The sequence below is a fragment of the Manacus vitellinus genome, unplaced genomic scaffold, assembly GCF_001715985.3.
Source record: "Manacus vitellinus isolate BGI_N305 unplaced genomic scaffold, ASM171598v3 scaffold_2_pilon, whole genome shotgun sequence".
In the NCBI taxonomy this organism is placed as follows: domain Eukaryota; kingdom Metazoa; phylum Chordata; class Aves; order Passeriformes; family Pipridae; genus Manacus; species Manacus vitellinus.
Window position 1 is genome coordinate 37,766,626 of NW_021940208.1, and position 22,350 is coordinate 37,788,975.

The 22,350-nt window shown below is 36.6% G+C and overlaps 1 protein-coding gene across 1 annotated transcript in view; it reads right to left on the bottom strand.

Annotated features, from left to right (window-relative positions):
• Window positions 1-22,350, bottom strand: part of MYCBP2 (MYC binding protein 2) — a 155,987-nt gene that overhangs the window by 131,546 nt on the left and 2,091 nt on the right. The window contains exons 2-8 of the mRNA XM_018070965.1: window positions 15,857-16,072; window positions 9,125-9,278; window positions 7,076-7,272; window positions 6,611-6,853; window positions 6,267-6,338; window positions 4,976-5,072; window positions 438-511 (exon numbers count right to left, since the gene is read on the bottom strand). Of these exons, the coding sequence (XP_017926454.1) occupies window positions 438-511; window positions 4,976-5,072; window positions 6,267-6,338; window positions 6,611-6,853; window positions 7,076-7,272; window positions 9,125-9,278; window positions 15,857-16,072 (1,053 nt within the window). The remainder of the gene's footprint in view (window positions 1-437; window positions 512-4,975; window positions 5,073-6,266; window positions 6,339-6,610; window positions 6,854-7,075; window positions 7,273-9,124; window positions 9,279-15,856; window positions 16,073-22,350) is intronic.

Here is a 22,350-nt window from a genome sequence, read left to right on the forward strand (position 1 = left end):
ATTGGAATGTAGTATATTTCATCTGTCTTCTGTTAAAACTAGCTGAAATTCCCCAACAAGTTCCAAAGCAATTACATAAAATTAAATTAGGAAAAAAATTATAATTAAGCTCTACAAAGCTTATCCCACAGAGATCCTCTAACATGTTAAAAAGATATTATTCCATTGATAACATTTTTTTCTTGAAAGAGGACTGACGTTTTTCTTAAAACTTATCTGAAAAATCCATCACAAATCAAAATCGTGTGAATAAATACCAAAATACTGCTTTTTTATGCACAAATATGGCGGTTTCTCATTATTTCTAGTTACATGGATTTCCTCCTTAGTTGTGTTAGTGAAGAAAAAGCCAAACATCAAGCAAAAAGGAAGCTATAAATATTGTAAAACAATTCAGCTGAGAGAAAAATAGTCAAGCCATCATATGCAAAACTTACATCTCTAGATGCTGCTATTTGATTAATATATTCTCCATCAGTGAAAAGGATATTCTGCCCTTCAGTATGACAATCTGTGAGAGAAAGATGAAATGCACTGCATCAGTTTATATTAGCATACACACACACACACACACACGTCTCTGCTTTTGTCTAATTCAGTTTTACTACAATCAGATTATGAGATTTCTAGTTTGTCTAAAGCGAGATCACACTGTTCTGGTAATGTATTATTTTACACTAGGATCTCCTGTCTCACCGAAAGCATATAGTACTCCTTAGTTACTATAAGAGTTATTACAGAACTTTCCATTGTATGAAATGTAAATGGTTACACCCCCATATTTAACCAAAAAAAAAAAAAAATCATTTACTATTCACTTGTGAGTTATAACAGAACTAAATTCTAATTTTCCAAGACTGTTAAGTCCTTTCCCAAAGACCTTTTTTTACATAAAGATCATTATCTTTAAAGAAAGATTTCCTCGGTCCAGCATATAAAACCTATAGAAATAAATGAATAAAACTTTCCATAATTCATCTCATTTTTTCATCACTTAATAATTTCACCAAACTATGGACTGAAAATCTCGGGGGGGCATTGAAAACTATAAAGCATATACTTGAATACATCACACATTTATTGAAAATAGGTCAGCCAATTCCTAGGAAAAAAGGTAGGAAAAGAATTCTACCCAAAGTAAGAGAAAAAAGATCACTTTCTCTGTAAGTTTAAACACATGTCCCTACACCATTTCTTCTTCCCTTCCTGATCTGTGGATGGAGCTATGAACAAAGAGATTGATAATACATGGTTTCTAAGGTGCTTCTCTCATTGATTACACATAGGAAAGAGACCTCTTCCAAAAATACTACAGGACAGCTAGTTGACACTCCAAGTATTTGCTTCATAACCTGAACAAACGTCCAGTCTCAGTTATTTTAACTACTAAATTTAATGTTAAATGAAGCACATCTTTCTAGCATAACTAGCAAGTTTGCTATTTTTTTGCTACTTACAAGCATTAAAAATAATACAGCTGAAAACCCCCCGCAGTATTTAGAAACCCATAAACTTGTTTACTTTTTCCTGCTATACTGCCCTGTCCAATACAGTGTATTACCAGGAATCAAATATGCATTAGATAGCCTTCTGTGATTCTCACATCTTTAAGCAAAGTACCTAAATTAGACAACCTTCCCCTTAGAGCAGACCCAGGTATGAATCACAGAGGGTATGCAGCAAGCAGGATGGAGAACAGCAAATACACTGAAGTTTGAAATACTGCTCTCTCAAAAACAATCTCAGATTGAACAACCAAAGCCAATTCACATTACTAATTCTCTATGCTGCAAAATTATATCAGTGATAAAACAAAAGAAATTTCAATAACTTGACATGAAGTCCCAAAAATAATCTAAATGACATTTCTCAAAAAGTTACAGGAAGTTCGTAAGTATTTAGATTCCTTGAATGACTGAAAATTACATGCTCACACAAGCAGAACAGTCAAGGAAATAGAATAGTCTGACCACCAGTTGGTCCATATTATACTGTTTAACCTATTGCTTGAGTCATTTCAAGAAGAGGCGAGTTTCCCAGTAAACACTTTTGGGGGTTGGTCATATGTTTTGTTAGATGTGTTCAAAGAGGATATCTGGAACAGGGATGCTTTTTTATTTTAAATACATGTTCTCCAGAAGACTTCCTAAAAATTAGCACTTTATTAGGTAACATCCAGGCCCAACATTAAATACCAAATTAATGGAGAGAGTACAAAATGGAAGGTAAATGGAGTACCCGCAAAAACTAGGACAATATAGTGTTCTCAGCTAAGATGGAACTCTTACGATAATTACTAAGTGTTATTCAACCTGACTTTGGAAATTACTCTAGAGACGAAGATAGCCAAGGTTTCTGTCTGGAGACTGCTATAAGAGAAAGGACTTAAGTTTTACTCATAGTACATAACTACAGACATCTGTTAATTACAGCCTCCTTAGATGCTTCAAGAGAATATGACTGTCAACCATCACCTTCCACATTTATATAGTGCATATATAGTGCATTCTCTGCCTGCTAATGAGGCAGGCCTTGAACTCATTTAGGTTACCCTCAGATAGCAGTACTTTTCAGACTAAGTGAATAGTCCTGAGCTCCAAAATATTAATTTATAGCTTCAAATAACAACGAAACCATATAGCATGTGACTTTAACTTCTTCACCTGAATACTGAGCAACTGCTCTAAGGTATGCAGTAACCATTACTGCTAAAAGAAATGTGCAAGATGAAAACCTCTGTAAATTCAGAAATTCAAGTCCAATCATCTAGGAAAGCCTCACAGAATTCAGATTTTAATGATATATGGACTGAGACGTACAGCTCAGGTACAGTATATGAGGCTTGGCAAAGGCATTAGATACAAGATGTTGACACACATTCGGGTTGCTCCAGATACAATGCTAGATTTGCTATATCATCTATCAGAGTGAAAAGACTGCTCTTTAAAAATAGAAGTTTATGGTTTCAAGAAGCTGGTCGATCCTACTGTCTGGGAAAGGAGAAGATAATGTTCCATAGATCTCTGACTTCTAGGGTCACAAGACTTCTAGTTACTCCTAGCTGTTAGGATCAACACCTAATCACATCTCCTAATGAGCTCCTAATCTCCTATGCATCCCCTGTGTGAATAAATTCTAATACCTTATTTAAATGCACTATCATCAGCCAAGGCATTTGAAAGAGACCAATTCCAGGCAGAGCCATAGCTGAATACCATACAAACTAGGAGCAAATATTTGCTCTGTTCAGCTGTTAGCAAGGTTACTGCCCTCTAGTTCTATTCAGCATGGCTCTTGAGAACTACAACTTGCAAGTCACTGTAAGATTTCAGTGGGATAGCTACTACTTCAGAGTTAAGTACCTACTCAGTTTTCCTCAGGTCACACCCCCTCCCCCTCACCTTCATTTCTTTCCTTCTAACGGGAAACTAAAATAACCAGCAATGGACCCCTTGGAATTTGTCCTAGCCAAAATAACAAGGTCATATCTGCTCACAACATAACACTGAGATAAATGTGTACAAATGCAGAAGGCAAACCAGCAGAATTCACGGATAGAAATAAAAATGGTTGGGGTTACAAATAACATCTACCACCCACTTTGATGCCATCACAAACCATACAAAACACAACTGTGCAAAAGAGTTTGAGGGATTTCTAAATGGGTATTCCCACAGTTATAAGATTTGCTTTTGTAATGGAAAATTAATATATTTTTGTTTAGAAGGCATACTGTCATTTAATTTGTGCCTTTTTTTTAGTATAAATACAAGGCAGTCTTGCAGAATGACGCTTGTCACTGAGATTTGCAAAAGCAAGCTAACAGCTTAGAGGGGTAGACTTTAAATGTTCAAGTCTCTCTCAAGACTTGTATGAAGAACACTGATTTGTTTACAAATGGTAACATTACTAAGGACCTCAAAGGACCCTACTGGTTGAAGAAGCTGTCCTGAGGTGAAGAAAGTTGAAAAACCACCCTAAAAGTCATTTTGTCAGATCCTTGAATGTGCTGTCACCTAAGTTTCTAATATAGCCCCACAAAGAGCAAGAACAGCTTAAACAGACATTCATGCTTCAAGGATGTGCAGAAAGTTGCCTGGACTAGATTCTACGTTCATAATTTGTTTCAAAAATTACTGTTTGCATTTCAAAGACAAAAATCCTAGAGAATTTTTCTGAGGTTTCAGTCAGCGGTTTCTTATTTATGTCAGGATGAAACACAAAATCTTTCTTCTGATTACAGAATAAGCCTGTCATTGTTTGATCAAATTTTCTTGTGTCCTTCTACTGTTCATGCGAGTGGCTAAGAACAGATGTGTTTCACTAGGAGGCCATTAAAGCATGTTCCAGGAACATTCTCATTTTCTAAACAGAGACTGAAGTTATGAGGCTCCTCTGAAAAAAGCCAACAAAATGAAACAAAACAATACAATAGTAACAAAACAAAACAAAAAACCCCACCCAAACAAAAATAAACCTAAAAGAAATCCCTAAACAAATAAAGCAAAACCCACCACCAATACAAACATCAGAAGTATGGTCCGTCAGCTTTCATTAACTGCCTTGGCTTTTTGGATACATTTTTACTTATATTAAAAACCACATGCTTTTGTTCACAGTTTATAACTACCTACCTGTAAGAGATCCTGGAAACAAAGACATATGTGAGCCAAACGCTCAAAGTTCAAATGAGGAAGAAATAAAAATTTTTAAGAAGGAATTTAAGCTCATCTTTAAATTAAGGTGAACACACATTCTAAAATACTGCAATATTTTTCCAATAGTTGGAGTAAGATGCAAGGCCTCTAAATGAAATACTGCAGCTGGTCCAATGCACTGAAGTAATAAAGAAAGAAATCTCTGATCTCAAAATCTCTGTCATCTCTAGATCTCTCACTTTTTCTTCTGCTTGCCTGAAAAAATATAGCATGTAAACAGTAAACTATAACCAACTTCTCATTCTGCAAGGTCTTACCTGGCAAAGCAACTGTACCGTCTTGTTCCAAAGTTTCAGGGTTTATTCTTATGGCTGTCATACTGTGATTATTCGCATCTCTATATAATAAATAACCCTGGTAAGAGTAAAAATATATATATTGGTATGAAAATATTCTTAAATACATTAACAGGTATTGTTAAAAGGGAAAAAATTGCAACCATTATTTTAGGTATTGTTTTAAAATTCTGGAATCATATTTGCTTCATTTTGATAATCTTTTGGGTACAGTCACTGTGTGGGTTCATACACCTGTACAAGCACGCAAAAAACATCACGTACATTTATAGCTAAGCACAGAGTGTCCAAACGTGTGAAACCACATGAATTCTATTCCTTTCCAAACTGATAAAACTGTCTCCAGAATGAATGTATCCACACACATTTGTATCGTGCCAGTATACTTTTTGGTGATCTGTTTTAACACTAAATAAAACCAGATTTCATGTATGTGTACATACATATAAATATATATACATATCATAAGTGTAATGATAGAATATGCATTTGTAATTAACAATTTCACTTCAGAAATGTGGCAAGGAGTATACTTAAAATCACACTGGGACAATGAGATCACTCAGTTAATAGTAAACATATAGAATAAAAATTTCTCACTAGTTAAAAACTTAAGGAAATTCACTGGTGTCTGAAATGTAATTTTTTTTAATGTTTTGAGGACTTTTTATAACGAATAACAAAGGTATAAGAAAAGGTGGCTGATATTCTGGAAACTGACTAACTCTAAAAAACATAAACCATCCAAATATAGTTAACTCTGCAGCGGCAATGTCAACAATTATCTCCAGTCATTGTTTACACAAGCTCAATCCTCCCCCAGCCAGAACAGCATTTCCTTATTTTACTACAAATGTTTTAAAGTCAATTTATTTCCCTAACAGGTATTTCAAATATTTTTTACACTAGTTTCTTGCAATAGCACATTTTTACATCTACTGACACCCACTGAAAAAGCAGACATCAAGTGACTGTACAATTCATAGACCGATGAGTTAAATCATCATATTTTGAGAGTCTTTACAATGACAACACAAAACAAGGACACTTCATTACTCCTTTCTGTATGCCACTATAATCAGATGTTCATCTTCCACAGTTTAAAAGTCATTCAAAAAAGTCATGGTTTTTATAACTAAAGCCAAAGGAATGACAAAATATCCATGTAACCTTACTCTAAGCCAAAGTCTACCTAAATTACTCATGAGGGATGGGGAGGGCCACACGTTTTATATTTTAAGCATTCACCTACCTGAGCATAACCTAACCAAGACTTTTTTTCTTTTCTGTTTTTGATGCGGGATGTAGAATTGTATATATGGCCCTGAAAAGCAAAAAACTCCAATCACTTAACAAATATCAGACTGAAAACTTAACACATAATCATTTACCATCTAAATAACAGTCTTCAACATATTGTGAAAATTCTAACAAAATGCTGTCAAATTCTCAAAGAAATCATCAGAAAACTTCACACAAACTGTAAAAGAACTGATCATTAGTAAGCTACTTAAGATTCTCCATGGAAACAGGACATCATAAAAGTTAAATTAAAATATTAATTGTCACTCATCAGATGAGAAGTAATCACATTACCCTCACTGTCCCGCTATATCCAGAGCCAATTTTGTAAAGTCCATCTTTACACAAGAGATAGAGGAAAAAACCATCACTCTGAAGTAGGCACTGGTCATCATCATCTACAGATATTTCTTTCAACGGCCACTTGTGCATCAAGGCTGCCTTCTTTATCCCATTACTGAACCAGTCCTGGATTTGGATTTTGCCCACCAAAACTGCCTGTACACTCCTCTGAAGAGAGTTTAAAATGGTTGGCACCTAAAGAGTAAAAGAAATACTGAGTGAAAAACATTACTATTTTTTGAATGTTGCATTTTCTGTTCTATCTCCAACTCAAGAGAGACAAAGAAATACCTACTCATCTCAAAAACAGTGAGGGGGGGGGAAAAAGTTAACAATTAAACAACAGATCTTCTCAGAACTCATGAGAACTACTCATTTATATAAATTCACAGAAAGAGAGAAGTTTTAGTGCAATACCTGAATAGTCTGACAAGCGTGGCTGCCATTATTGGTGAGGATTGCAGAGATTGCTTGCAACGTTCTTCCTGTCTCTCCCCATGCAGCTACCAAACTGAAGAGGCAAGCGCAGGAAAGTGCTGTCAAGGACTGTCCTGTACTGTCATTCATTCCCGTGCTACGGACAGTTATTTCCAGAAGCAGCTGGAACAGGGATTCTGCAGACAAAACACAGCCATTAAACAGACAAGTCATAAAATCATACAAAACAATTTGACAGTCAATAGGCAATTAAACTTAGAAAATACATGACACATCTTTCTTCAGTAATTATGTTTAGCCCTAATTTCAGACAGAAAATAAAGCATCACAATCAAATAGACCTAAAATATCTTTAACTTTTCATTCTTTTTCAGTTGGTAAATGTCAAGTCTTGATAATCACCATGGCCAAAGAAGAAAAACTACAAGTTCTCTGTTACAGTAGAACACATTAACAAGAGCCAGAAGGAGTTATCTGACCTGCCTATTCAGTCTACCTCATCACTGAGATGATGTATAGGTCTTGACCAAACTTCTCTACTCTTTCTGACCATTACCCATGTTGAAGCACAATCCCCTTCACGGAAATGACCATTTCAAATCAAAGCTTGAAAATAATTTTGATTGTATGCCTCTTTTCAAGCATACATGTTTAGTGACTGAACATCTGTAGTAATCAAGGTGTGAACAGAAATCCACCTCAATTTTGTTGACAGCAGATACAAATAATCACAAAGGCGGATATCAAAAAGTGTTCTTTGAAGCTTTTTAATACTCTGTGCATCAGTACAAAAATAAAAGCTTTCTGTAGCAAATTACGATCAGTCTTTGGAAATGGAATACTGTTAAGTCATAAAATATGGAAAAATACATAAAGTCTGCAGATGTTTTTAAAATTATTTTTAAACAACACATGCTACAGCCTAGCCTTCCCTACGGTTCTATAAACCAGTAAAAACTATGAATCAACAAAAGATAACTGGATTTTAACTTAAAGGACATAATCAATCATGCATGCAAAGGCATCAGGAGTTCAACTTGTATTTTCAATATCAATAAAAACAAAATAAATTTTCAGTGACGTTTTTGGATGGCCAGAGGAAATATGAAGAAAAATTCTTACACTCTGCTTAGCACATAAATTACAATGTTAAATATCTAAGCTACAGATTAGCTCTCTACACTGGTGCAGCCTCACCCTGAATACTGTGTGCAGTTTTGGTCACCTGAACATAAGAAGGATATTAAGTCATTAGAGATTGTCCAAAGGAGGGCAACCAAGATGGTGAAGCGTCTTGAGGGGAAGCCGTATGAGGAGTGGCTGAGGTCACTTGGTCTGTTCAGCCTGGAGAAGAGGAGACTAAGGGGAGACCTCATTGCAGTTACAACTTCCTTGTGAGGGGAAGAAGAGAGACAGGCACTCATCTCTTCTTGGTGGTGATCAGTGACAAGACCCAAAGGAATGGCCTGAAATTGTGTCAGGGGAGGTTCAGGCTGGATATCAGGAAGAGGTTCACCCAAAGGGTGGCTGGATGCTGGAACAGGCTCCCCAAAGAAGCGGTCACAGTACCAAGCTGACAGAGTTTGAGAAGTGTTTGGACAATATTCTCAGGCACATTGTGTGACTTCTGGGGATAGTCTGTGCAGGGCCAGGAGTGGGACTCAATGATTTTGTAGGTCCCTTCCAGCTCAGCATATTCTGTGATTACAACAGCAGATTGCAAGAGAAGCCCACTTTAGAACTATATTCAGACTAATAAGACCAAGTATTTCATGCTTCAGTAAGATAACTCAATCACATGATTCAGTGCAACTCTGCATATACACCTTTACACACTAATCTAGAAAAGATTAATGCTGCAGAACTACTCGGTATATGCACCATAGGGAGTTTACATTCCAGAATCAAGTCAGTCAATCAAGAACAATCATGTTACTATCTCACAAATACTTGCTAGAAACCATTTTCTTCTGTCCAAGACAGTAACTGATGTATGTTAATAAAAATACAGTAATAGATAGATATTACCTAGGACTTCAGGAGGCTCTGATTGCAGGCCTTCTGGTTGCTGACCTTGGAGCACATTAAGTAGAGCTTGTAGGCTCCTGAGACACAAGGATGGATGAGAAAATCTTGTTTCCTTTATAAGTTCAAAGACTTCACATAGTCCAACTTCGATGATCTAAAGAAGTACAGATTTTTCAGAATAGTTGTTAATATAATATTTTTACATCTTCATCAATAAAGGTATATTCCAATGTTCACTGAACAAGACAGTTACTCAAATAAAAAAAAAAGCAATACAGAATACAGTGGTAATTCAAATAAGAATCAAAATCAACTGTACCAGCAAATATCACACAGAAGTCAGCCATTATATGAAAGAGCATATCTAAGTAGAGTAATAGTTTCCTGAAAAAATGAGGAAACTTAAAATTTTTTTCACAATATAAGACAAACTGTGTCTCTGAGCCCTTCTAATTTCTATCCAGCTTACACTTTATTTGACAGACCTCTTTTTCCTTGCTCATTAATGTGAACCAGCAAGCTAGAATTGGCTTGCAACCTGGTCTCACAACCTGAATAACAATACATTTGACAGCTGATACTGGCAGCTCTAGTACTTTCCCCTCCAAAGTCTCAGAGATTAGTTTTTATATTGTGACAAAAACAAAAGATTGTCACTAAAACTCCACATGTACTCATCACAGACATGCATTAAGCAAACTAATAGAACGTGTAAAAGTTCTGTTATAGCCACTCCTAACTTTCCCTTTTAGAATTCCTGAATATTCTGAGTTTACAATTATGCTTTCCTCCACTAACTGCTTCCTTTCATTTCCTTCTCAAATTCCGTGTGTAATAACAATGAGGATGAATGAAAAGAGAGTAGAGTTAGCTCATTTGTATAAACAACCATATCTTCAAAACTTCACTATCTGTTTTGGTCAGGAGCAGAGCCCCAATGTTTAGAGTATTTAATATAGATTCACTCTTGAGTAAAATCTAAGGAAAAGACTGAAATGTGAAAATAAATAACACTGTTAATGAACTGCCACTAATACTTAAAACACATCTGTTCTGACAGTCAGCTACAAGTTCTACTGGATGCCTTGTAATTTTGCCACCATTCAATTTATTTTGATTCTGGTCTTTCAGAAATTATTTTACCACCTGTTTTATTTTTGGAGGAAGAATAAAAACATAATCAAATCAAGTCTTCAAAGTGCAACACCAATTTTCCTGCAAATTACACCTTACATTTCACATCTTCAGTGGAGTGGGGGGAAACACATGCATGGAACCTACAGGGAAAAAAACCCTGTCAACAAAATAATGGCACAGATGTTTTTTCCAGGATCCCAAATTCACCATCATCTAGCAGGCTAAAAGTAAAATAACCTGTAGTACATTTTTAGAAATTCACTTTCTTTTCAGCTATAATATCTTTGAGAGAAACTGAGAAGTTTATTTTATTCTTCCCAATCATCAGACAGAAGACCTCATCTAGGAGCTGACAGAGGCAGTTGGAAGAAGCAGAGAACATAATGCAGTGGAGAAAATAATCTGGTGAACTTCCATTACAGCAGAAATCAACGATGATAGTTCTGCTGGGATGTTGTCAAGTCTGCCCAGTTTTTGGGTTGGATTTTAAATATCTAAGATCAAGAGACTGGGTAGGCTTCATAAAACACATCTGAGATTGTTTTTAACCTTAAAATCTCATGTAGCTATATTTTATATATATATTCATATATATATATATATACACGAATATATGTATGTATGATGTTTGTATCTCTCTACCTCTCTCCTCCAAACTGTGCACTGAAGGACAGAATGAGCAAAAAGTTCTTTTCAAGACATCTTAAGCTTTTTCTCACTGCCCTCTGAAGGGTCTCTGAGCCAAAACAAGCACTGCTGCCTCAGTCTCTATGTCACAGCCTGACTGCTTTTACTGATGCTCTCCATGCAGCCACCCTCCTGTTCCCTTTGCAACATCTTTGAGATTTCAGATCAAAAGTGTAAGCCCACTTAACAAAGGGTATACAAAATTCTAGCCTGGATGCAGACCATATCTAATTCCTAAAAACCCTCCTATTTCTTCAAGAAGTCTTTTCTACTCCATTATTTTCTCTATCTTCCCTCTCATAGCATAATAAGCATTTTGTCCAATGCTCACATTTATTTATTTAAAAATATTTAATACTCTGCATTAATTTATATCATACACATTAAAAAAAACCCAAAACATTTACAAAGGTAACACATTTTCCTAATGCATTCTAAAAGACTTAAAGTCAGTCTCTAGAGAAAGTAATTATTTTGCTTTTCTTTTTTCTTACAACTTCAAAATTTTCATTTTTGCTCAAGTTCATTACCAAAATGTATGCCAATGCAGGAACAGAGAATATTTATGTCAGTTAATTCTACCTTAATCACTTTAATACAGTATTTGTTCCTTTTAGTACAGGGCTTTTATGGATCACCCATATCTGTGTTAGATTTAATACTGGGGGGGGGGGGAGTACCTCTTTTTAACCCTTAGAATTACAAATCATATCATGGCTGGGCTTCGCGAATGAAGATTTGGGAAGGCTCTATCCACATTTGTTACTTAGATCTCAATCTCCCGTATTTTTAGTAGAGAGAATTCCTCATCATTAGCTAAGGTACTAAGCAAAAAAAAAGGTACTAAATAAGTATGTCAGGCACCACAAATATTTCCTGTGAATCCAAAAATATAAAGCTATCAAAGCAAGTTACCAAACTGTCTGAACAAAACCAAAACACAATTTTTTTATTGTGCTAATATCTAAAGAGTAGCAAATTGTGTCTTTAGATCTCTTTTAATAATGGTAAAAACAATTGTTCTCAATCTAATTACAGAAATTGCATAGGAGAACTTTTAATTCTGAAATACTCTCTAAATAAAAGTTCTAACAAACCTCACTTCCTCAAGTTTAGGATGTAAAATAAAACACTTCAATAGAACACTTGAAATCAAGCTAAGCTGCATAAAAAGTAGAATGTTTTCAACTTATTCTCAATTACATGAAGCATTTTTATAAACAAAAATCCCAACACACAATGGACTAACTTCACCAGTTTAATTCTAGAGAATCTGGAAAATTAAAAATTCTGGCTACATTTTTTAATTTGACTTTCACCTCACTGTCAAACTCAAAATACAGTATTCTTTTAAATAAGCTAACAATTACTATCAGAAATTGATCTCGTAACTATTGTAAACCTTAGAAACTTCAATAACTTTATTCTTTACATTTAATGAACTAAGCCCTATCCAATATTGTTCATTATACACAAAAATCAGACCATAATATACTCAAAGTATGAGACAGACACGTATATCCAAGATACCAAGACATTTACCTAGTCTCTGTAAGTTTTACTACATGAGGCAGCTCCAAGTAGATGTCTTTTTCAAAGCATAGATACAAGTCAGACTGTTACCTCCAAGTAGCCTAAACAACCTAACATTAGCCATACAGTTATGAAAAATACTGAGGATGTACCAAGCATATAAGCTATTACTGAATCAAAAATTCTAGAATTCTTTGAAATTTTGTAGATTCTTTGTTAAAAACGAATAGTTTGAAAGCATATTCATTTTCATCAATTTTATATTTGCTGTACCAAATACAACAAAATATCTCACCAATTTTCTGTTTTGAGAGGTTTCCTACCTACCTAAGACAGGTTGTCCTGAGGACAGCTGGCTTCTGGAGCTTGTAGACATAGATAAGAAGCTGAATAGCCCCCCTGTAATCCAGGGGGAAACAGTTAGCCACCTGCTGAGCCACTTGGATCCTCACGAGTCTATGGGACCAGATGGGATCCACCCAAGGGTGATGAGGGAGCTGGCAGAAGAGTTCACCAAGCTGCTCTCCATCATCTACCAACAGTCCGGGCTCACTGGGGAGGTCCCAGATGATTGGTAGTTGGTGAATGTCACACCCATTCACAAAAAGGGCTGGAAGGAAGACCGGGGAAACTACAGGCCCGTCAGCCTGACCTCAGTGCCTGGCAAGGTTATGGAGCAGATCATCCTAACTCCAGTCACACAACACCTACAGGATGGACAAGGGATCAGACCCAGCCAGCATGGGTTTAGGAGGGGCAGGTCCTGTCTGACCAACCTGATCTCCTTTTATGACCAGGTGACCCTCCTGGTGGATGAGGGGAAGGCTGTGGATATGTCTACCTGGACTTGAGCAAAGCCTTTGACACCGTCTCCCACATCACACTCCTGAAAAAGCTGGCAGCCCACGGCTTAGACCGGGGCACTCTGTGCTGGGTCAGGAAATGGCTGGAGGGCCGGGCCCAGAGAGTGGTGGTGAATGGTGCTGCATCCAGTTGGCAGCCGGTCACTAGTGGTGTCCCCTAGGGATCAGTGTTGGGTCCAGTTCTATCTTTACTGATGATTTAGATGAGGGGATTGAGTTCACCATCAGCAAATTTGCAGATGACACTAAATTGCAGGGAGAGTATCGATTAGCTGGAAGGCAGGAGGGCTCTGCAGAGGGACTGGGACAGACTGGAGAGTTGGGCTGATTCCAACGGGATGAGGTTCAACAAGGCCAAGTGCCGGGTCCTGCACTTTGGCCACAACAACCCCCTGCAGCGCTACAGGCTGGGGACAGAGTGGCTGGAGAGCAGCCAGGTAGAAAGGGACCTGGGAGTTTGGATTGACAGGAAGCTGAACATGAGCCAGCAGTGTGCCCAGGTGGCCAAGAAGGCCAATGGCATCTTGGCCTGGATCAGGAACAGTGTGGTCAACAGGTCCAAGGAAGTGATTCTTCCCCTGTACTCAGCGCTGGTGAGGCCACACCTCGAGTACTGTGTCCAGTTCTGGTCCCCTCAGTTCAGGAAGGATACTGAGGTGCTGGAGCAGGTCCAGAGAAGAGCAACAAGGCTGGTGAAGGGACTGGAGCACAAGTCCTATGAGGAGAGGCTGAGGGAGCTGGGACTGTTTAGCCTGGAGAAGAGGAAGCTCAGGGGAGACCTCATCACTCTGTATAACTACCTGAAAGGAGGTTGTAGCCAGGTGGGGGTTGGTCTCTTCTTCCTGGCAACTGTCAGCAAGACAAGAGGGCATGGTCTTAAGCTGTGCCAGGGGAGGTTTAGGTTGGATATCAGGAAGAAATTCTTTACAGAGAAGGTAATCAGGCATTGGAATGGGCTGCCCTGGAAAGTGGTGGATTCTCCGTCCCTGGAGGTTTTTAAGAAGAGACTGGATGTGGCAGTTAGTGCCATGGTCTAGTAACTACAGCGGTAGTGGATCAAGGGTTGGACTTCTTGATCTCAGAGGTCCCTTCCAACCCAGCTGATTCTATCATTCTATGATAGAGTTTCCCTACCATTTTTTTTCTAAGTCACCACCTTTCTAAAACTGTGCTACTTATCCAAGTCTCTTTTTGATAAACTATCCAACACCTTTAATAATACCAATGTTTTAGTTTCCACATGTAAGTGTTCTGTCCATACCACTGATAAATCTCATCCTTAGAATCACTCTTAATTTCAAAATCTCCTTAAAATTGCATTTTATTCTTTAAAAATGCTAATAACTACACTGCCTTTTACTTTAAGTTAAGCATCTAGAAGCACTTGCTAATTCATTTAATATAATCCACAAGGGGTCAGATGCAGTTCATAAACAGTGAACTTTATTTCTACTTATCACACATTATTTTGCAATTATCAATCATGAAATTTCAGTTACCTGACTGGGTTATGTTCCTCTGCAATTCACCACCACTATTTTCCAGAGTGCAAACTTTGCTCTTCAGATAACACTACCTAAACACAATCATCTATAAAACCCTAATTTTCTAAGTGACTTGAACACTCTACATAGTCATGGCTCCAACAACCTTTTTTAATTGAGCATTTGTATTTGTTTTAGAGCAAATACAAACAAGGAAAGTTAATCTGAATATGTTTTTTGGACTCAGAAGAATAACAAACTAAGCAGGATTCATAGCACTGGCAAGCTAGCAATGAACAAAACTAAATGCACAGAAGTCAAACAGTACAAAACATGTGAATCAGCAAACTGAAAATAGTTAAGAAAGAAATCAGTAAGTCCAATACAGATTACTGCTGACTTTCCACCATTAATCCTACTATAAGCTCAGAAGTGGTAAAGAGTAAAAAACTCACCCTAACTGTTGAACTATAGCATCAAAATCTTAATGTGCAATACTATCTGGAGTTATCAGTGCCATTAAGGACACTAAAGCCAAAAAAGGGAAAGATTAAACAACTTTGTTAACAAGAATAATTGACAGTTACTGCAGTTACATGCATACCTGGCAAAACATCTTAGAAAACACTCCACTGAGTGATTTCCAACAGCAGAAAGACTTACTCTTTTTGGAGAATAAAGTAAGAGGAAGCACCCTTTACCATTACGAGCTAGTAGCCTCTAACAGATGTAAGAGCTGCCTTATTTGCATCATTTTTGTGTAATCTTTTGAGGCTGTAGGTCTTCAATCACCAACACTTAAAAAGGAGTGCAAGTAGAATGTTTATCTGACATTTAACTGACTGTGATTTGGGCAGGTACACAAATCATCCTAATTCATCAAATCAGATGATTCTGGACTAGATGCAAATAAAACTAGAGCGATTTTCTGAGCAATTGGCTTATAACATGGTTCTTTATTCCCCATAAACCACATACCAACCTTAGATGACATACGTGGCACACTTTAAACAGTATTGGTTACTTGCCTTTGGAAGTTTAATAGGTGGCTCTTTGGATTCCTCTTCTTCATCACTGTCTGAATCCCCACTTTGTACACTGTTCTTTGAAGCCAAAGATACAGATGCTTCCTTCTTCTGCCATTCCAACACACAATGGCGGACATTGCAGTAAACATTAAATGCTGAAGGATTGCTATGTAATCTGATATCTGGTATGGTTATTGTACTCTCTAGGTTTTCAGTCTGAAAGACAAAATTAAAATTAATTTTAGTTTATTAGAAGTTTCAAGCTTTGCTAAATATAAATGATTTCAACAGTCTCAATAACTTTGACAGACAAAATTATTTTTGAACTGGAGACAACTTTCCTGTTGAAGTACTAATTTATATTTCAGGTAGGGAAGAAAGGAGGAAGAGGAAGAAATTTCAAGATATTCCATCTAGCTTTAGGTCTCTACCTCTCATAACTTGACAAGGATATTGGGACTGAAAATGAAAGCAGCTCAGGCCACAAAATGGTCCAAATCTGTGCCACAGTCAGAAGAGTAGCAGAATTTGGGATTTATCTTCTCAACTGGGGTCAGTTGTTGGTTTTTTTAATTATTATTATTATTGATTTTTAAAATGCATTCTTTGTTATTCCAGTTGTTAATTTTAACCCATTGGTAAATACTAAATATTTAACCTGTTTGCTGAGTATACATTAGAAATTAAAACCACCACTGCCTGTTTTGTCAGTAAATAAAGTGATGGCAAGTTCAAAAACTGCTGTCAGGATCCTGCGGATAATATTTTTGAGGACAGCGAATACCCAACAGACAAACTACTAAATACTAAAAATCTATCAAGGCCTATGACTTAAGAGAACACGATCCTGTTTTCAGAAGCTCTGAGCCACAAAATAAGAGTTTGGAAACTGTTCTGAGAAACTACCACTACCCTGCCCCACCCTTTCCTTGGTATCTACTACTGGTGTATTACTGTCAGCCCCTGCCAAGACACAAAAGAGCCCTTCACGAGGCTGTCATCAGACTTGGAAAAATAATAAGAAAAAAACTTTCAAAAAAGGTGGGTTTTCTTAAATTCTGCTCTGTGCTCTCCCATTCTGCAACAGTAAGATGGGACAGGAGGTATGATTGACTTGAAAAAACAAAACCCTGCAACAATAAAAAAATTAGTGCCCTGGCAGGGTTATTCTTTCCATCTGGTTGTGTACTACAAACGACTAGGCCGGTTAGAGAAGAGGCTATGAAAAACCAGATTTCAGGCATATGAGAGGCAGCAATTCTCTGTAATGCATAGGTGTAGACAGAGGGCACAAAGAATATATAAGGACATGAGGCCTAGGTTAAGAGGGCAGGACAAATTTGTTTGAATGCACAAGGCAAAATTTGGAGGAGTGTTAGACAGTCAGGGTCATGACTAACTTCACAAGGTTATTTTGGTTTCTTTCCTGTAGTCCTGGAAGGTGGGAGGGGGGCAGGGTTTGTTATTTATTTTTAATTACAGAGGATAGATATTGTGCATGGCCATGTTCATCTCACAGGAGTTTAATTATACTACAATGACTTGGAACAGATCAGTGAGAGCAGTGATGGCAAAGAACAGAGAAGAGTGAAAAAGAAATTTGAGAACCAGTGAACTGGATTACATTTTAATGGGGTGATTTACTTTTCTACAATATAGTTGCCACAATTTTATACATCAAAACCACATTTTTATGCTCACTTTTATTTTTATTAACACCAGAAGTAACAGAAGCCTCCGAGCTAGACCTTTTAACATGTTTCAAAACACAACAAAAAATTCAACATTACTACAAAATATTTCATAGTTTACTTATTTCCTTTTAATTTTGACTACGCTATTATTCTAACTGTATTGGTATATATTTGCATATCCCTCCTTTCTATTATTACTACAAAGTTACTGAAAACTAAAACAAAGAAGCCATGCTTTACTTGGCAGCCTATTTTATTCAACACAGTATGTTATTTTTTCTTACCTGTGTCAGTATCAGCAGTAAGCACAAAAATATAAAGATAATGAAGGAGGAAAAAAAAGCTGGAAAAAGTTCCCTACATATGTACTGGAAGTCTGGAAGGGTTTTCATCCTTTTTTTTTTTTTAGCACAACAGAACTTATGCCATTAGTGATTAAAGACAGCATAAGTTTAGTCCTTGGTCAACATTAATATCTTTGAAATAATAAAGCTCCTGTTAGAAATCCAGCAGTATTAATCAGTGAAAGAACTCAAGATACACTTTGATACTGGAATAACATAGAAGGTTGTATCAAAATAGATTTGGACTAATACCAATGATAATGAGCTACTACATACTTTAGAATGTATTTGGCACCAGAAAACTAAACGGTTATAACATATGACTCTTCTGTATGCCAAGTATCCATATACATTACCCCAAGAGTTTTTGCAGCTGCTGTTAAGGCAAATACACAGTCTAAGCTTTCAGCTTTAAAGCTAACTCAGTTGAACTCCACAGGTTAAAAAAATCCTTTAGTAAATTTACTATGCACTTCCTAGTTTACTGTCGGTTACAGGAAGAGAAAAATATCTGGAGCCTCTGAAATATCTCTATCTGAAGTTCACTTATCTAGTTAGTATCGTGTATTGTAATTATCACTTCTGTGAAGAGTTTCCATTCCGATTTTTTCTTGTCAGCTCAGCTTAGACTTTGTTCCAGAACAGCCTAAGTTCTGTAGCTCGTGTAACCACTTTTGAAATAGGTTGTCCAAACTGTTTAAACAGCACAGACAATTTTAGATGCTACAGTGTTCGAAAAAAAAACCCAGTGTATCTTTCCTGGCCTAATAATTTTCAGAAATAAACATCATATTCTCTATACTTTACAAATATTTACAATTATTTACAAGTATTTTTCTGTAACTATTAACAAGTCCCTTACCCAATGATTTAGCTTTTAAACAGAAGCATTTTAATCATTCAATCTTTGTGCTTAGTGTTTCAGTCTTCTACAACAGTACATGAACTACAGTTATATACACTGATCTCCTACTCAGACTTCAATACAGCACAACATTACCTTGAAACTTCACCATAAGGTAAAAATCACTGATGATTTATTCATGATGGAGTCTGAGAGGCTTTAACTATAATACCTATAGTTACCAGGTCTTCAAAACAAACATCTGTTCAAAATTGGGGAAATATAAGCAGGTTGCATAAACATCACTTTCTTAGATATCTTTTACAAAAGGCAAAGATGGAGCTGATTAAAAAGAAAGAAACAGGAAAACTTTGTCCCTCTAATGCAAATGCTCATTCAGTGAACAGCTTTTTCTTTTTTTCTTTTGTTATTTTACCAGTGGTAGAGCAAAGTATTCAAAACAGACATCAGAAGTTTTTTCTGCATGAAGCAAGTTTTTTTCCTTTCCAGATTACAACAGATTCCTAACTTCACTGAGGTCAGATACACTAAACAAGTTAGAAAACTGGAATTTAAGTTCATTCCATCATCAACTGCAAACTTCCTTTTCTGCAACAATTGAGAGCCTTCTACACACTCATACAAACCTCAGCCTGGAGAAGACTGAGGGGAGATCTCATTGCAGCCTACAACTTCCTCTGAGGGGAAGAGAAGGGGCAGGCACTGATCTCTTCTCTGTAGTGACCAATTACAGGACCCAAGGGAATGGCCTAAAGTTGTGTCAGGGGAAGTTTAGGTTGGATATTAGAAAAAGGTTCTTCACTCAGAGGGTCGTTGGTTGCTGGAACAGGCTCTCCAGGGAAGTGGTCACAGCACCAAGTTTGACAGAGTCCAAGAAGTGTTTGGATGATACTCTCAGGCACATGGTGTGACTCCTGGGAATGGTACTGTGCAGGGCTAAGGGTTAGACTAGATGATCCCTGTGGACCTCTTCCAACTTGGCTTATTCTGTGATTCTTCACAGTCATACAAACTTTCCTGATAATAAGAGACTCGTGCTACCACCTTGCTACAATCTTGCTGCTGGCTCATAGATTTTGATGTAAAACAGATCATTAAGAAAATCTAACTAATAACTGTGCCTACAGAACTCCACACGGTAACTTTATATCAAACTAATAAAGTCTATTTTAAGTTACAACAGTTTTCTTAATGATACTGCATTTCATGTTTGCACAAAATACTTCTACATTGGCAAGGAAAACAGTGGAACATTAAGTCAAAATGTTAATCAACTTGAACTCTGTAAAGCAATTTATTAATTTCAACAGATCTAGGATTACTAATAATCTGAACAGATTGCTCTTGAGCTACACGATACATTATTTCAAGAAAGAAACACACCTTTACAGCTTGTTTTAATCACGTTAGGACTATTAAGATTCCCATGACACTTAACAATAAGGTGAAGAGCAACAATCACTTTTTCTCCACCTCTGAATGTCCCTTTCTTAATGGCTACTGGCTAATGGAATATTTCGATCCAAAGTGCTCACTAAGTATGACTACAAGCCCATCTTCCGGGGTGTCTAAGCAGAAGATGAGATCATAGGTTCTACAGTTTTTTTCTCACAGAGCATTGGGTTTCTCAGAATATGAAATTGCTACCACTTTCAAAAAGAACAGAGCTTCTAGACTGGAAAACAGAATTACGCTTTCTGATTCAGTAGTTTTCATATGAGCTCTAAGAAAGTAGGACATCTGAAATCTTCATCCATGTTGTTTCACCTGGTAACATCATAAATTGAAAATGTACCTTCTTAAATTAAAAAACCTGATGCAACATACATCATAACACTTAAAAAAAAAATCCAGTTTTCATGAACACAGTTTTAATACATAAACATAAGATTTCTTGGGTGTTATTTTTTATTTTCTAAAGATAAGAGGTTAACTTATTTAAAGGAGAATGAAGCACAGATGCCCAGACCCTGATGTGTGACCTGTCCCTGCTAAGTGGAAGGGCACATTATGTAGGAAAGGTTAAACAGCACAGGTTTGGTTCATAAAATAAGAGTAGCCAACTTGTAAGCACTCTTCTCAGTTAGCCTTTTGTAACGTTCTAGTAACACTCAAAGAAAGGAGCAGGAAAACCAAAATCCTCTGGTCTTCTTTACGCTTGTCTCAGACACAAAGAAATTGTTTTCCCAAAGGATGAAATCCATACACAACTTATTTTCTGACCAATTTATCTTCTTCCTCCTTAATCAGATGACCATAATAACAGTTTATTCTTAAATGTGATGGAAATAGACTATAATCTAAGAGAGGAAAGTTACTCTGTTGTTAAAGATGGGCAAGGCTATAATAACCTGTGGGTAACACAGAGAATAGGAGCTCACCAAATTCTTCTTTGGACAGTTAAGAGATCTCTCAGAAAGGGATGCCCTCCTGAGGTTGAAATACCAAATAATACAAAAGCCATGGAAAACACAGCCAAATTATTTGAGAAGCTACTTGAGTTTTTAATGAGACAAACAGTTATCCCACTTAATCTGTCCTATATATCTAATAATTTTGTTTCAATAAATTTGCCTGCTACAAGAACCTACCTTTCCCAATGTTTCATTCCTTTTATTTGTATAAAGCTAAAAAAGTCAGAATCTAAAATTTCTTCATAAACTAAACAGGTGGATGTCAATCATTTCAAATACAATCTGTGTTTGGTGGACCCCCAATTTTTCAGTATTCTTCAAATAACATGAGAAGAAAAGATGGTAAACTCTGGTTTTCCATTTAGTCTCTCATCTAAGTGTCCTACACAGTACTTTCATGAGTTAATAGCAAAAGGGGAGAAAAATCCAAGATGAAAAGGGGGAAGGGAGGGTAAGTAGAAACATTAATAAGTAGAAATAAGTTACACAACTTGTGATTTTCCAGTGATAATTTTTTACCAAAAGAAAAGAAAACGGGGAGGAGGGTGGGCAGGTAGGGACTGGAATTCAGGGTGCTACACACCCATGTCTAATAATCAGGTATTTGTTTTCTATGTAAGACACTTTCGTTAGCACTGAATTTCTAAAGCCAAAACACACTGCACCACATGGAAAACTTTTATACCTCTATTTAAAAAAATAGATACTAAACCACAAAAGCAAAAGTTAACAGAAGTTTAAATAGCAGCGATCACAGAATGACACCAGCTTAGAAACAGAATGAGGTTCAAATTACTGGACTGTATATCTAAAAACATTCTAACATTTAATGCTTAAATGGTGAAAGTAATTGTCTTCCAGTTGCTCAACAACTTTTTTTTAAAGTTCTCTCCTCTTTAATTACTCAATTATCATTTTTAGTAGGCACAGGATATAAATAACAAATTTCGGGGTTCCTTCAGCTTATTCTTGATTTAAGGCCCCCCTGCCTCCACTAAGCTTATTAAGAGAAAGTTCTCATCTCTGTTCAGACTTAAAGTCCCTGTTCGATGAAAAAATAAACTGATGCACACAAACTCTCCTGTTCAGAATATCCAATAGTGAAAGGCTTTTCAATCTGCTCTACTAGAAAGCTTCCAAAAGGAAGCTCACATTTTCCTGACAATACATATATCCA